Here is a 15,000-nt window from a genome sequence, read left to right on the forward strand (position 1 = left end):
GGGAGACAGAGAGAGGAGAGGGAGACAGAGAGGAGAGGGAGACAGAGAGAGGGGAGGGAGACAGAGAGAGGAGAGGGAGATAGAGAGAGAGGAGAGGGAGACAGAGAGAGGAGAGGGAGACAGAGAGGAGAGGGAGACAGAGAGAGGAGAGGGAGACAGAGAGAGGAGAGGGAGACAGAGAGAGGAGAGGGAGACAGAGAGGAGAGGGAGACAGAGAGAGGGGAGGGAGACAGAGAGAGGAGAGGGAGATAGAGAGAGGAGAGGGAGACAGAGAGGAGAGGGAGACAGAGAGAGGAGAGGGAGACAGAGAGAGGGAGACAGAGAGAGGGGAGGGAGACAGAGAGGAGAGGGAGACAGAGAGAGGAGAGGGAGACAGAGAGAGGGAGACAGAGAGAGGAGAGGGAGATAGAGAGAGGGAGACAGAGAGAGGAGAGGGAGACAGAGAGAGGAGAGGGAGACAGAGAGAGGGAGACAGAGAGAGGAGAGGGAGATAGAGAGAGGAGAGGGAGACAGACAGAGAGAGGGAGACAGAGAGAGGAGAGGGAGACAGAGAGAGGAGAGGGAGACAGACAGAGAGAGGGAGACAGAGAGAGGAGAGGGAGACAGAGAGAGGAGAGGGAGACAGAGAGAGGAGAGGGAGACAGAGAGAGGGGAGGGAGACAGAGAGAGGGGAGGGAGACAGAGAGAGGAGAGGGAGACAGAGAGAGGAGAGGGAGACAGAGGGGAGGGAGACAGAGAGAGGGGAGGGAGACAGAGAGAGGGGAGGGAGACAGAGAGAGGAGGGAGACAGAGAGAGGGGAGGGAGACAGAGAGAGGGGAGGGAGACAGAGAGAGGAGAGGGAGACAGAGGGGAGGGAGACAGAGAGAGGGGAGGGAGGAGGAGCAAACGCCTACTTTCAGTTTCCATAGATGAATGCCACCAGCTATGAGCAGAGAGAGGGGACACAGAGAGAGGGGGAGAGAGAGCAAGAGAGGGGGAGGGAGTTCGACTTTTCTTTTCTGAAGCTTAATGTCACCAACTAAGATGGCAAACACAGAAAGGAAGACAGACAGAGAGAGAGAGAGAGAGAGAGAGACAGAGAGAGAGAGAGAGAGACAGAGAAAGAGAGGCTGGGAGGCAAAAAGAGACAGAGACAGATAGAATGAGGTAAAGAGAGAGAGAGACAGTGCCTGAGAGAGAAGGATGGAAAGAGAGAGATGGAGGCAAAGAGAGAGAGAGAGAGAAAGAGTGAGGCAGAGTGAGAGAGAGCGAGAGACAGAGAGTGGAGGCAAAGAGAGAGATGGGCAGAGAGAGAGAGACAGACAGAGACTGAGATAGAGGTAGGCAAAGAGAGACAGAGACACAGAGAAAGAGAGGGAGAGAGAGAGAGAGAGAGAGAGAGAGAGAGAGAGAGAGAGGTCACAGACAGTGAGACAGAGACATGACACGACACAATTAGCAACCCATCAACCCTAAACCCCAGAGAATTAACACCCCCCCCCTCCACCACCACCACCAACCCCTCTAACAGCCTCACTGACCTAATTCCCTCAATTCATTGACCCAGATACATATTCATGGTGGTCACATGAGCAGCGACAGTCCTGAAGGGACCTGCCGTGGAATGAAGACACCGTTCACCACAGTGCGAATGAAAACTGAGGTGTGGACCTTCATCAGCGACACCATGATGGGTCAGAAATTACTTTTCTCTTGACAGTCATTCGGATGAGACGATAAACCGCGTCCCGTGTGCAGCATGCACGTCAAAGAACCCACGGCAACAAAAGGGTTGTTCCTGGCAAAATTCTGTAGAAAAATCCACTTCGATAGGAAAAACAAATAAAACTGCACGCAGGAAAAAATACAAAAAAATGGGTGGCGCTGTAGTGTAGCGACGCGCTCTCCCTGGGGAGAGCAGCCTGAGTTTCACACAGAGAAACCTGTTGTGATAAAAAGAAATACAAATAAAAAAACAAAAGTCTGGTGGCAAGGACACTGTCGTTCACTGTTTCTGCAAGTGTTAGTTGTGTGTGTTTTGTTATGTAGTCGGAACACAACGTACACACACACACACACACGAGCTAACATAATATATATATATATATTAAATGCTGTAATTCCATGCAGAGAGAGAGAGAGAGAGAGAGAGAGAGAGAGAGTTTCAGTAGCTCAAGGAGGCGTCACTGCGTTCGGACAAATCCATATACGCTACACCACATCTGCCAAGCAGATGCCTGACCAGCAGCGTAACCCAACGTGCTTAGTCAGGCCTTTGGAAAAAAAAAAAGAAAAAAAAAAGAGAGAATGAGTGAGAGAGAGTGAGTGTGAATGTGTGTGTGCGCCTTTTTCCTCTTTGTCTTTCAGAGTGATAACCAACCCTCTCCCTTTTTCACACAGGCACACACACTTCATCCCCGCTCGCCCCCCCAAAAAATCAAAAACGAAAAACACAACGGAGAACGAAATGAAATAAACACACAAAAAAACCCACAACCAAACATCTCCCCCTCCCCCTCCCCACCAACTCACCTTCCAAGAAGGGCTGACCGTTCGGGGTGGGAGGCAGGGTGGACTCCGGACTGGGGTATCCCTGCTGGTAGTCCCCCAGCTCCGGAACACACATGGCCTCACTGTAGCACAGCAGTGACCGGGCCTGGAGCACCTCTGTACACACACACATCAACACACATCAATACACATCAACACACATCAATACACATCAACACACATCAACACACATGGCCTCACTGTAGCACAGCAGTGACCGGGCCTGGAGCACCTCTGTACACACACACATCAACACACATCAATACAGATCAACACACATCAACACACATCAATACACATCAACACACATGGCCTCACTGTAGCACAGCAGTGACCGGGCCTGGAGCACCTCTGTACACACACACATCAATACAGATCAACACACATCAATACAGATCAACATCAACACACATCAATACACATCAACACACATCAATACACATCAACACACATGGCCTCACTGTAGCACAGCAGTGACCGGGCCTGGAGCACCTCTGTACACACACACATCAACACACATCAATACAGATCAATACACATCAACACACATCAATACACATCAACACACATCAATACACATCAACACACATGGCCTCACTGTAGCACAGCAGTGACCGGGCCTGGAGCACCTCTGTACACACACATCAATACAGATCAACACACATCAATACAGATCACATCAATTCAGAGCAACACACATCAATACAGATCAACACACAACACAAAGAGATCAACACACATCACATCAATACAGATCAACACACACATCAATACAGATCAACACACACACACACACACTGATCATCATCATCACACACACAGAGACTGACATGAACAGGTGTATCCATAACAGCAGAAAGAATGAACAGGTTGTGTTTCATTCTGTCCGTCCGACCCAAATCATTCCCCAACACTTCAGTACTATGTTACCCCCTGTCCGACCCAAATCATTCCCCAACACTTCATCACTGTGTTACCCCCTGTCCGTCCGACCCAAATCATTCCCCAACACTTCAGCACTGTGTTATCCCCTGTCCGTCCGACCCAAATCATTCCCCAACACTTCAGTACTGTGTTACCCCCTGTCCGTCCGACCCAAATCATTCCCCAACACTTCAGTACTGTGTTACCCCCTGTCCGTCCGACCCAAATCATTCCCCAACACTTCAGCACTGTGTTATCCCCTGTCCGTCCGACCCAAATCATTCCCCAACACTTCAGTACTGTGTTACCCCCTGTCCGTCCGACCCAAATCATTCCCCAACACTTCAGTACTGTGTTACCCCCTGTCCGTCCGACCCAAATCATTCCCCAACACTTCAGTACTGTGTTACCCCCTGTCCGTCCGACCCAAATCATTCCCCAACACTTCAGCACTGTGTTACCCCCTGTCCGTCCGACCCAAATCATTCCAACACTTCATCACTGTGTTACCCCCTGTCCGTCCGACCCAAATCATTCCCCAACACTTCAGCACTGTGTTATCCCCTGTCCGTCCGACCCAAATCATTCCCCAACACTTCAGTCACTGTGTTACCCCCTGTCCGTCCGACCCAAATCATTCCCCAACACTTCATCACTGTGTTATCCCCTGTCCGTCCGACCCAAATCATTCCCCAACACTTCATCACTGTGTTACCCCCTGTCCGTCCGACCCAAATCATTCCCCAACACTTCAGTACTGTGTTACCCCCTGTCCGTCCGACCCAAATCATTCCCCAACACTTCAGTACTGTGTTACCCCCTGTCCGTCCGACCCAAATAATTCCCCAACATTTCAGCACTGTCAGCACTGTGTTCTAACCACACACAACACACACTCTGGCTTTCCAAGTCTGGGTCATTCTCTGCCCTAGTCATAGTGACCCGTCTAAATCCCGGAGGTTCTTACAGGTGCACAGTGTTCAGACCAAACAACGCTAACCACTTTGCTACAGCAGCTGGAAACACACACACACACACCACACGCACACCACGCGCACACACCACACGCACACACACACACACCACACGCACACACACACACGCGCACACACCACACGCACACACACACACCACACGCACACACACCACACGCACACACACACACCACACGCACACACACACACCACACGCACACACACACACACACACACGCACACACCACAAACGGAGCTACAACCCCCCACCTCTCTTCATGATGTCGAGGTGCTCCCAGAGGATGTCCCCAACAAAGGGAGGGCAGCGGTTGATGAAGTCCTCCCTGTCCATCTTGCACAGCTGAGCTCCCTTGACGGCCCACAGGGAGGCATCAATGCCGTGCAGACTGAGCTCTGCCGATGCCCAGGCCAGCCACTGCTGCACGTGCACCGGGCTCCACTGTGCAGGGTCTGTTGGGGACAGTGATCGTCATCATCATCATCATCACTGTCATCGTCACTGTCATCATCATCATCACTGTCATCGTCATCATCACCATCATCATCACTGTCATCGTCATCATCACTGTCATCGTCATCATCATCATCACTGTCATCACCATCACTGTCATCATCATCATCATCACTGTCATCATCATCATCACTGTCATCACCATCACTGTCATCATCATCATCATCACTGTCATCATCATAATCACCATCATCACTGTCATCATCATCATCACTGTCATCACCATCACTGTCATCATCATCATCATCACGGTCATCACCATAATCACCATCATCACTGTCATCGTCATCATCACTGTCATCGTCATCACCAGACCAGCCATTGCTGGACCTGCACAGGACTTCACTGTGCTGGGTCTGTCACATCGTCATCATCATCATGATCGTCATTGTCATCACTATTGACTTCATCATCATCACTGGCATCATATTTGTATTTCTTTTTATCACATCAGATTTCTCTGTGCGAAATTCGGGCTGCTCTCCCCAGGGAGAGCGCGTCGCTATACTACAGCGACACCCATTTAAAAAATTTTTTTCCTGTGTGTAGTTTTTATTTGTTTTTCCTATTGAAGTGGATTTTTCTAAAGAATTTTTCCAGGAACAACCCTTTTGTTGCCATGGGTTCTTTTACGTGCGCTAAATGAATGCTGCACATGGGACCTCGGTTTATCGTCTCATCCGAATGACTAGCGTCCAGACCACCACTCAAGGTCTAGTGGAGGGGGGGGGGAGAAAATATCGGCGGCTGAACCGTGATTCAAACCAGCGCACTCAGATTCTCTCGCTTCCAAGGCGGATGCGTTACCTCTAGGCCATCACTCCATCAATCGTCACTGTCATCATTATTGACATTGTAGTCATTGTCACCATCAGGCACACCACTACACCCTGTGCAGTCTGTGAGGGCAGTACTGTTGATGAAGATGATGATGATGATGATGATGATGATGACCATATTCAAACTACTGGTATAACCGTACTCCACATTAAATCTGTAAAATAAACACATAAAATAAAACCCAGTGATAATGTGGAAAGTCATAGGCTTATGTTCGCCAAGACTCTCTTTTACAATGAATTCTTCTCCAATAAATTAGCTGTCTTAAATACCTGTACACTTGCAAGCCACCACTGCCAATCCTACGTAATGTTCCATTTGTTTTGCTAACACAACAGGCTGATGGAATAAATGCCATTTGTTTTGCTAACACACCAACAAATATAAATGCCATTTGTTTTGCTAACACAACAGGCTGATGGAATAAATGCCATTTGTTTTGCTAACTCAACAACAGGTTGATGGAATAAATGCCATTTGTTTTGCTAACACACCAACAAATATAAATGCCATTTGTTTTGCTAACTCAACAACAGGTTGATGGAATAAATGCCATTTGTTTTGCTAACAGGCTGATGGAATAAATGCCATTTGTTTTGCTAACACACCAACAAATATAAATGCCATTTGTTTTGCTAACACAACAGGTTGATGGAATAAATGCCATTTGTTTTGCTAACAGGCTGATGGAATAAATGCCATTTGTTTTGCTAACACACCAACAAATATAAATGCCATTTGTTTTGCTAACACAACAGGTTGATGGAATAAATGCCATTTGTTTTGCTAACTCAACAACAGGCTGATGGAATAAATGCCATTTGTTTTGCTAACACAACAGGTCAATGGAATAAATGCCATTTGTTTTGCTAACAACAGGTGAGTAGAATAAATGCCATTTGCTTTTCTCATCCAACAGGCTAAATGCTATTAACACAACAGGTCAATGGAATAAATGCCATTTGTTTTGCTAACAACAGGTGAGTAGAATAAATGCCATTTGCTTTTCTCATCCAACAGGCTAAATGCTAATTTGTTTTTCTCACACAACAGGCTAAATACTACTTGTTTTTCTCATACAACAACAGGCTAAATGCCATTTGTTTTTTCTCAAACAACAGTACAGGTTTATGGAATACCAGATTTGACAAGACAGACTCGGTGAATGCGTTGCTACGTGTGCCTGTGTGCACATGCACATTGTGAGGGCGTGGTGGTCACTCCCCAAGAAGCCCACAAACACGTTTATGTTTAAAGGGCAGTGAAAAAAACAAACAATGTTTTTATTTTCTTTCCGCTTTCTTGCTCTATGCTGGTTTGCTTGGGGTTTTGTTTTTGTTTTCCAAGGGAAATGACTCTCTCTCAGGGCAGCCAGAGAGAGAGAAAGAGACAACGACAAATGTTTTATCACCAAGGGTTCATGCTATGTTTACATCCACAGCTTCCCTTGAAGAAGGAAAGAAGTCATCTGTTTTGTCCTTTCAACATGAGGCAAGGCCTTCAGGACCACTTGCACGTGAAGTACACTTCATCCAACAAAGAAATAACAATGAACAACCAAAACAACACCAAAGAACAATCTGGCACACACACACACATGGCCTAGAGGTAACGCGTCCGCCTAGGAAGCGAGAGAGAATTTGAGCGCACTGGTTCGAATTACGGCTCAGCCGCCGATATTTTCTCCCCCTCCACTACACCTTGAGTGGTGGTCTCGACGCTAGTCATTCGGATGAGATGATAAACTGAGGTCCCATGTGCAGCATGTACTTAGTGCATGTAAAAGAACCCACGGCAACAAAAAGGTTGTTCCTGGCAAAATTCTGTAGAAAAATCCACTTCAATAGGAGAAACAAATAAAACTGCACGCAGGAAAAAAAAAAAAAAAAAAAAAAAAGAAAAAAAGAAAAAAAAAAGGGTGGCGCTGTAGTATGGCGACACGCTCTCCCTGGGGAGAGCAGCCCGAATTTCACACAGAGAAATCTGTTGTGATAAAAAGAAATACAAATACACACACTGATGTGACCGTGACCTTTAACCTCTAACTTTACAAAGCACTAACCATGTTCCCACCGAAATAAATCACTGCACAGTATACCACTTTTAAAGGCAAACTGGATGGAAATCTTAAACTCTATCATGCTTTTCCATTTTTCAAATATGCAACGTTGTGACCTTGACCTTTCCACTTTCTTCACAATGACCAGACGGTGAGCAAAGTGTGATGAAGATTACAATACAGAAACGTTCCCTGTCAATCCTACACACGACATGTTGTGACCATGACCACCAACTCTTGACTGTACCCATGATCAATTAACTTTCTAAAAAAAAAATGTTCTGCCGATAAATGACCTTGGCCTTTGACCTCTAACCCTGCTTACTCTATGACCATGATAGATGACTTCAAAGGATCTCAAAATCAGCACGCCAAACTTTGATCCCGTGTCTCTTGTAGGTGTCAATGCTAAAGTGTACCACGAACACACACACACACACACACACTGGATCATCATTCATACTTTGTTTCCACACTGAGTCACGAATTGAGAAAATGTATTTGTGACAGAAAGAGAGGGACAAAGACAGACACTCGAAGAGAGAGATGGAGTAAAAACAGAGGAACAAATAGAAAGGGATGGAGAGAGAGAGAGAGAGAGAGAGAGAGAGAGAGAGAGAGAGAGAGAGAGAGAGAGAGAGAGAGAGAGAGAGAGAGAGAGAGAGAGAGAGAGAGAGAGAGAGAGAGTGAGCGATAGAGAGAGAGGGGGGGGGGTAGTCTGATCAAAGAAAGAGACAGGTAACGAGGAAAGGTGGGGGGTGGGGGGGGGGGGGGGGGGGGGAGGAGAGAGAGAGAGACAGACAGGTGTGTCGTGTGTGGGGAAGGGGGAGTTGGGTGGAGGTGAGGGTGGGGGTGGGGAGCACCACTCAAACGGAAAAAAAAAGATAATTCATTATTTTTCTTTCTTTTTTTAAATTTTTTTTTTTTTTTTTTTTTTATTATTGAGCTTAATGGAAACGATGATATTGAGATGCCGTGAACGATTAGCTAATTTAGCACACGTGCCTGCCCCTCCCCCCACCCACACCGACACCCGCACCCCCACGTTCAGTTTTTCCAGGTGGGGAACATTTTCTGAAGAGAAGAACGGAAACACGCCATCCCAGGAGGCCGCTCTGCGCATGCGCCGTCAGATTGACGTCACGTTTTGATGGCGTGGGTCCCGGTCCCTAAAGGATCCGTTTACTGGGGGGAGGGGGGGTGGGAGAGAGAGAGAGAGAGAGAGAGAGTGCGTGTGTATGTGTGTGCGCGCGCGCCACTCTTCCAACCGCTACCCTGTCTATCTCATCCCCGTAAATGATAAATCGGCGGCGATATCTAAATGTCAGCTTCTGGCCACTTGTCCATTGCAATACAATTTACTCCGTCCATCACTGTGGGAGAGGGGGAGAACGGGGAGGGGAGGGGAGGGGGTGGAGGTGGGGAGGAGGTGGTGGAAAGACTGGGAGGGAGCTGTGATGGGAGGGGGGGGAGGGGGGGGGCAGCAGAGAGAGATGTAAGTCACATCAATCTGAACTGTATCGCGACTGTATCTCAACTGAATGTATGTTCTCCCCCCCCCCCTACCCCACCCCAACTCTCTCTCTCTCCCCCATTTACTGTTCCTTTTTTTTTTTTTAAGCAAAGGTAGACAGGACAGAGGGGACAGAGCGAGAGAGAGAGAGAGAGAGAGAGAGAGAGAGAGAGAGAGAGAGAGATCATTTTACCTGAACATTTATGCTGGTCTGTACCGCCGCAAAAACAATGACGACAACGACAACAACAATGACAACAACAACAACAGCGACAACAACAACAATGACGACAACGACAACAACAATGACGACAACAACAACAGCAACAACAATAACGACAACAACAATGACGACAACAACAACAGCAACAACAACAATGACAACAACAACAACAATGACGACAACAACAACAGCAACAACAACAATGACAACAACAACAACAACGACAACAACAACAATAACGACAACAACAATGACGACAACGACAACAACAATGACGACAACAACAACAGCAACAACAACAATGACAACAACAACAACAGCGACAACAACAACAATGACGACAAAAACAACAATGACGACAACAACAATAACGACAACAACAATGACGACAAAAACAACACCGAAGACAACAACAATAACGACAAAAACAATCACAATGACGGCAACCATGACGACAACAACAATAATAACAACAATGACGCCAACAACAACAATGACGACAACAACAATGACAACAACAATGACGACAACAACAATAATAACAACAATAATAACGACAACAACAACAATGACGACAACAACAATAATAACAACAATAATAACGACAACAACAATGACGACAACAACAACAATAACGACAACAACAATAACGACAACAACAATGACGACAACAACAATGACTACAACAACAATGATGACAACAACAACAACAATGACAACAACAACAGCGACAACAACAATGACGACAACAACAATAACGACAAAAACAACAATGACGACAACAACAAAAATGACGACAATAACAATGACGACAACAACAATAATAACAACAATGACGACAACAACAACAATGACGACAACAACAACGACAATGACGAGAACAACAATAATAACAACAATGACGACAACAACAACAATGACGACAACAACAACAATGACGACAACAACAACGACAATGACGAGAACAACAACGACAATGACGGACAACGACAACAACAACAGCGACAACAACAATGACGACAACAACAACAATAACGACAAAAACAACAACAATGACAACAATGACGACAACAACAACAATGACGACAACAACAATGACGACAACAACCATAACAATAACAACAATGACGACAACAACAATAATGACAACAACAACAACAATGACGACAACAACAACAATAATGACAACAACAACAACAATGACGACAACAACAACAGCGACAACAACAATGACGACAACAACAACAATAACGACAAAAACAACAACAATGACAACAATGACGACAACAACAACAATGACGACAACAACAATGACGACAACAACCATAACAATAACAACAATGACGACAACAACAATAATGACAACAACAACAACAATGACGACAACAACAACAATAATGACAACAACAATGACGACAACAACCATAACAATAACAACAATGACGACAACAACAATAATGACAACAACAACAATAATGACAACAACAATGACGACAACAACCATAACAATAACAACAATGATGACAACAACAATGACGACAACAACAACAATAACGACAACAACAATGACGACAAAAACAACACCGAAGACAACAACAATAACGACAAAAACAACAACAATGACGGCAACCATGACGACAACAACAATAATAACAACAATGACGACAACAACAACAATAACGACAACAACAACAATAACAACAATAATAACGACAACAACAATGACGACAACAACAACAATAACGACAACAACAATGACGACAACAACCATGACAACAACAATGACGATGACAACAACAATGACGACAACAACCATGACAACAACAACAATGACGACAACAACAACAATAACGACAACAACAATGACGACAAAAACAACACCGAAGACAACAACAATAACGACAAAAACAACAACAATGACGGCAACCATGACGACAACAACAATAATAACAACAATGACGACAACAACAACAATAACGACAACAACAACAATGACGACAACAACAATAATAACGACAACAACAATGACGACAACAACCATGACAACAACAATGACGACAACAACCATGACAACAACAACAATGACGACAACAACAATGACGACATCAACCATAACAACAACAACAATGACGACAACAACAACGACGACAACAACAATGACGACGACAACAACAATGACGACAACAACCATAACAACAACAACAATGACGACAACAACAATGACAACAACAACAATGACAACAACAACAATGACGACAACAACCATAACAACTACAATGACAACAACAACGACGACAACAACAACAATGACGACAACAACAACAACAATGACGACAACAACAACGACAATGACGAGAACAACAATGACGACGACAAAAGGTGTGATGAAGAGGCACCGAACACAGGGACACCAACACACGTCCACCCCTTGGCCAACCTGACACGTGACCGTCCCTATCCACCAATCACAATCAGCCAGATTGAACACTCCCCCCCCCCCCCCCACCCCCCCCCCCTTCACCTCATCAATTAACCCTATCCGAAAAGTGTTTTCTCATTCATCATCAAACCCCTGACAGCAGACCGCAATAAAGTATAAACAAAAGCCACAGGCCGGCGCACACCATTACGATAACGTCAGTCTGGTGCTGACGGTCAACCCGCTCTACCTGAGACAGCTGTCCAGGTGGGAGGGGGGGGGGGGGGGTGCAGAGCAAAGGGTGGAAGGAGAGACAATCAACGGAGAGAGAGAGAGAGGGAGGAAGGGAGACAGAGAGGGAGGGGAAGATACAGTGGGGGAGGGAGAGAGGGAGGGAGGAAGGGGGAAAGAGAGGGGGGGGAAGAGAAAGGAAGAGAGTAAGGTTTAAAGGAGAGAGAGGAAAACGGGGGGGGGGGGGGGGGGGGGAAGCTGAGAGAAAGAGAGAGGGGGGAAGGGAGGGGGGAGGGAGAGAGAGGGGGGAGAGAGAGGGGGGGAGAGAGAGGGAGGGGGAGAGAGAGAGGAAGAGAGTAAGGGGGAAGGGAGAGAGAGGAAGAGGGGGAGGTTGAGAGAAAGAGAGGGGGGGAGAGGGAAAGAAAGAGAGGGGGGAGAGGGGAGGGAGAGAAAGAGAGGGGGGATAGAGGAGAGAAAGAGAGGGGGGGAGAGGGGAGGGAGAGAAAGAGAGGGGGGAGAGGGAGGGAGGGAGAGGGTGGAGAGAGGGAGGGAGAGAGAGAAAGAGAGGGGGAGAGGGGAGGGAGAGAAAGAGAGGGGGGAGAGAGGGAGGGAGAGAAAGAGGAGGAGGAAAGCAAGAAAGCGATTTCCATTCTGTTTTTTTTTTTTTTTATCAACACCGTCGTCGCAGCTTCAACTGATGATGATATCATCATTATCGCCGTCGTCATTATTCTGCTTGTCATCACCCTCCATTCACGCCTTCTCCAGACGCGCTGTTCTCAGTTCACCTTTCAGTTTACCCCCCCCCCCAGCCTGCAGCAGCCAGCAGTACGACACAGGGACCAGCCAGCCTGCAGCAGCCAGCAGCACGACACAGGCACCAGCCAGCCTGCAGCAGCCAGCAGTACGACACAGGGACCAGCCAGCCAGCAGTACGACACAGGGACCAGCCAGCCTGCAGCAGCCAGCAGTACGACACAGGCACCAGCCAGCCTGCAGCAGCCAGCAGTACGACACAGGGACCAGCCAGCCTGCAGCAGCCAGCAGAACGACACAGGGACCAGCCAGCCAGCAGTACGACACAGGGACCAGCCAGCCAGCAGTACGACACAGGGACCAGCCAGCCAGCAGTACGACACAGGCACCAGCGAAGCCAGAGTCGCTCCGTGCACTGACGGACCTGACATTTCCACAGGCTGGCTGCACCCCCCTTCACCACTTCGTTACCACCTTCCCCTTCTGTCCGTCCCTCTCTACATCTTCTCTCCATCCATACAGAACTCGTGCGGTTGCACGCACACACACACACACACACACACACACGCACGCACACACACAGTTTCAGTTTCAGTAGCTCAAGGAGGCGTCACTGCGTTCGGACAAAACCATATACGCTACACCACATCTGCCAAGCCAAGCAGATGCCTGACCAGCAGCGTAACCCAACGCGCTTAGTCAGGCACACACACACACACACACACACACAGCTGAAACCGGAATCTATCACTCAATCAAATACATTCAGTAATTTATTCAGATTAAGGCAAATTCAGGCATTATCAAACAGGATAAAGCTGAACGCTTTTATAACAAAGTTCAGCAGAGATGTTAAATGCATATGTGGAGAATCTGTTTCTAGCAAACACATACTCTTTGAATGTCAGAGTCTGAAATCGTTTTTACCAAACTTCTCGGAACATTCTTTTGAATGTATTTTTGACAATTTCAACATGTTATCTGCTACTGCAGAAGGTTTGCTGCATAGTCCAATTGGACATTTGTTATAGTTGTTACAGTTGTTTGATGTTAGCGTTTCCTTCTATATTGTGCCTATGTCTCCCCTTTTAATGTTTTATTTTTTTCCAATGCTCTGTATCTTTCCCCACACACACACACACATGCGCACACACACATACACACCATTCTTCACCCTCTGCCCAATACTGTTCCCACCACCACGCCCCGCCCTCCACCCCCTTGTTATTCCCCGTCTAACTCACTCAGTACGGCCAGTCCTCTCTTCTCCTCTACACAGACCCCTCGGATGTCCAGTGGGTGTCTGAATGACCCAACCTTCAGCTTCCGTCGTCAGAATTGTGGTATTCTTTGTCAACATTCACCTCTTCAGTATAAGAGCCTTCCGCTTGCAATATTTTGATGATGGTAATTGGGGTGAAACGCTGTTAACGTCGTCTCTTTCGCCGTTCGTATGGAGAGAGCTAATATCACTTAAAGTGGAAGACGTTAAACTGAAGACTACTACCACAGCTGAAACCAAACAACAATGTTCCTCTGCACTGTTGCTAAAGGGGTAGTGGCGAATTTTCAATGTCAGCGTCCTGTGTTCGATCCCGGTATTGGCGCCTGGTGGGTAAAGGGTGGACATGTTTCCTACCTTCCAGGTCAACATGTGTGCACACTTGGTAGTGCCTGAACCCCCTTCGTGACCATACACATGCAGAAGATCAAACACACACGTTAAAGATCCCGTAATTCAGAGTGTTCAGTGGGTAAGTTCTCGCTCATCATTCGTTTCCCGAGTCATTCAGACTTCAGACACACGCACACATGTAATGTATGCATTACAAAATGAGCCCTTTTTTTCTTCTTCAGAACTTTGACAGTGACAACCCTATTGTTGTCGTGGGTTCTTTTACGTGCTGCACACAGTAGACATGCCAGGTTGTCAAGTGGTGCAGTCTGACCCACACTGTCGCCCAAAGCAGTTATATATTCTGTCCCCCAGCCTCCCCCC

At 46.8% G+C, this 15,000-nt stretch overlaps 1 protein-coding gene across 3 annotated transcripts in view; it reads right to left on the reverse strand.

Moving 5' to 3' along the window:
- Window positions 1–15,000, reverse strand: part of LOC143277433 (transforming protein p54/c-ets-1-like) — a 174,441-nt gene that overhangs the window by 28,543 nt on the left and 130,898 nt on the right. For all 3 annotated transcript variants that reach the window (XM_076582244.1, XM_076582246.1, XM_076582245.1), the window contains 2 exons: window positions 4,699–4,899; window positions 2,513–2,647 (listed from right to left, as the gene is read on the reverse strand). In XM_076582244.1, the coding sequence (XP_076438359.1) occupies window positions 2,513–2,647; window positions 4,699–4,899 (336 nt within the window). The remainder of the gene's footprint in view (window positions 1–2,512; window positions 2,648–4,698; window positions 4,900–15,000) is intronic.

Source organism: Babylonia areolata, chromosome 34 (genome assembly GCF_041734735.1).
Source record: "Babylonia areolata isolate BAREFJ2019XMU chromosome 34, ASM4173473v1, whole genome shotgun sequence".
NCBI classification, from domain to species: Eukaryota; Metazoa; Mollusca; class Gastropoda; order Neogastropoda; family Buccinidae; genus Babylonia; species Babylonia areolata.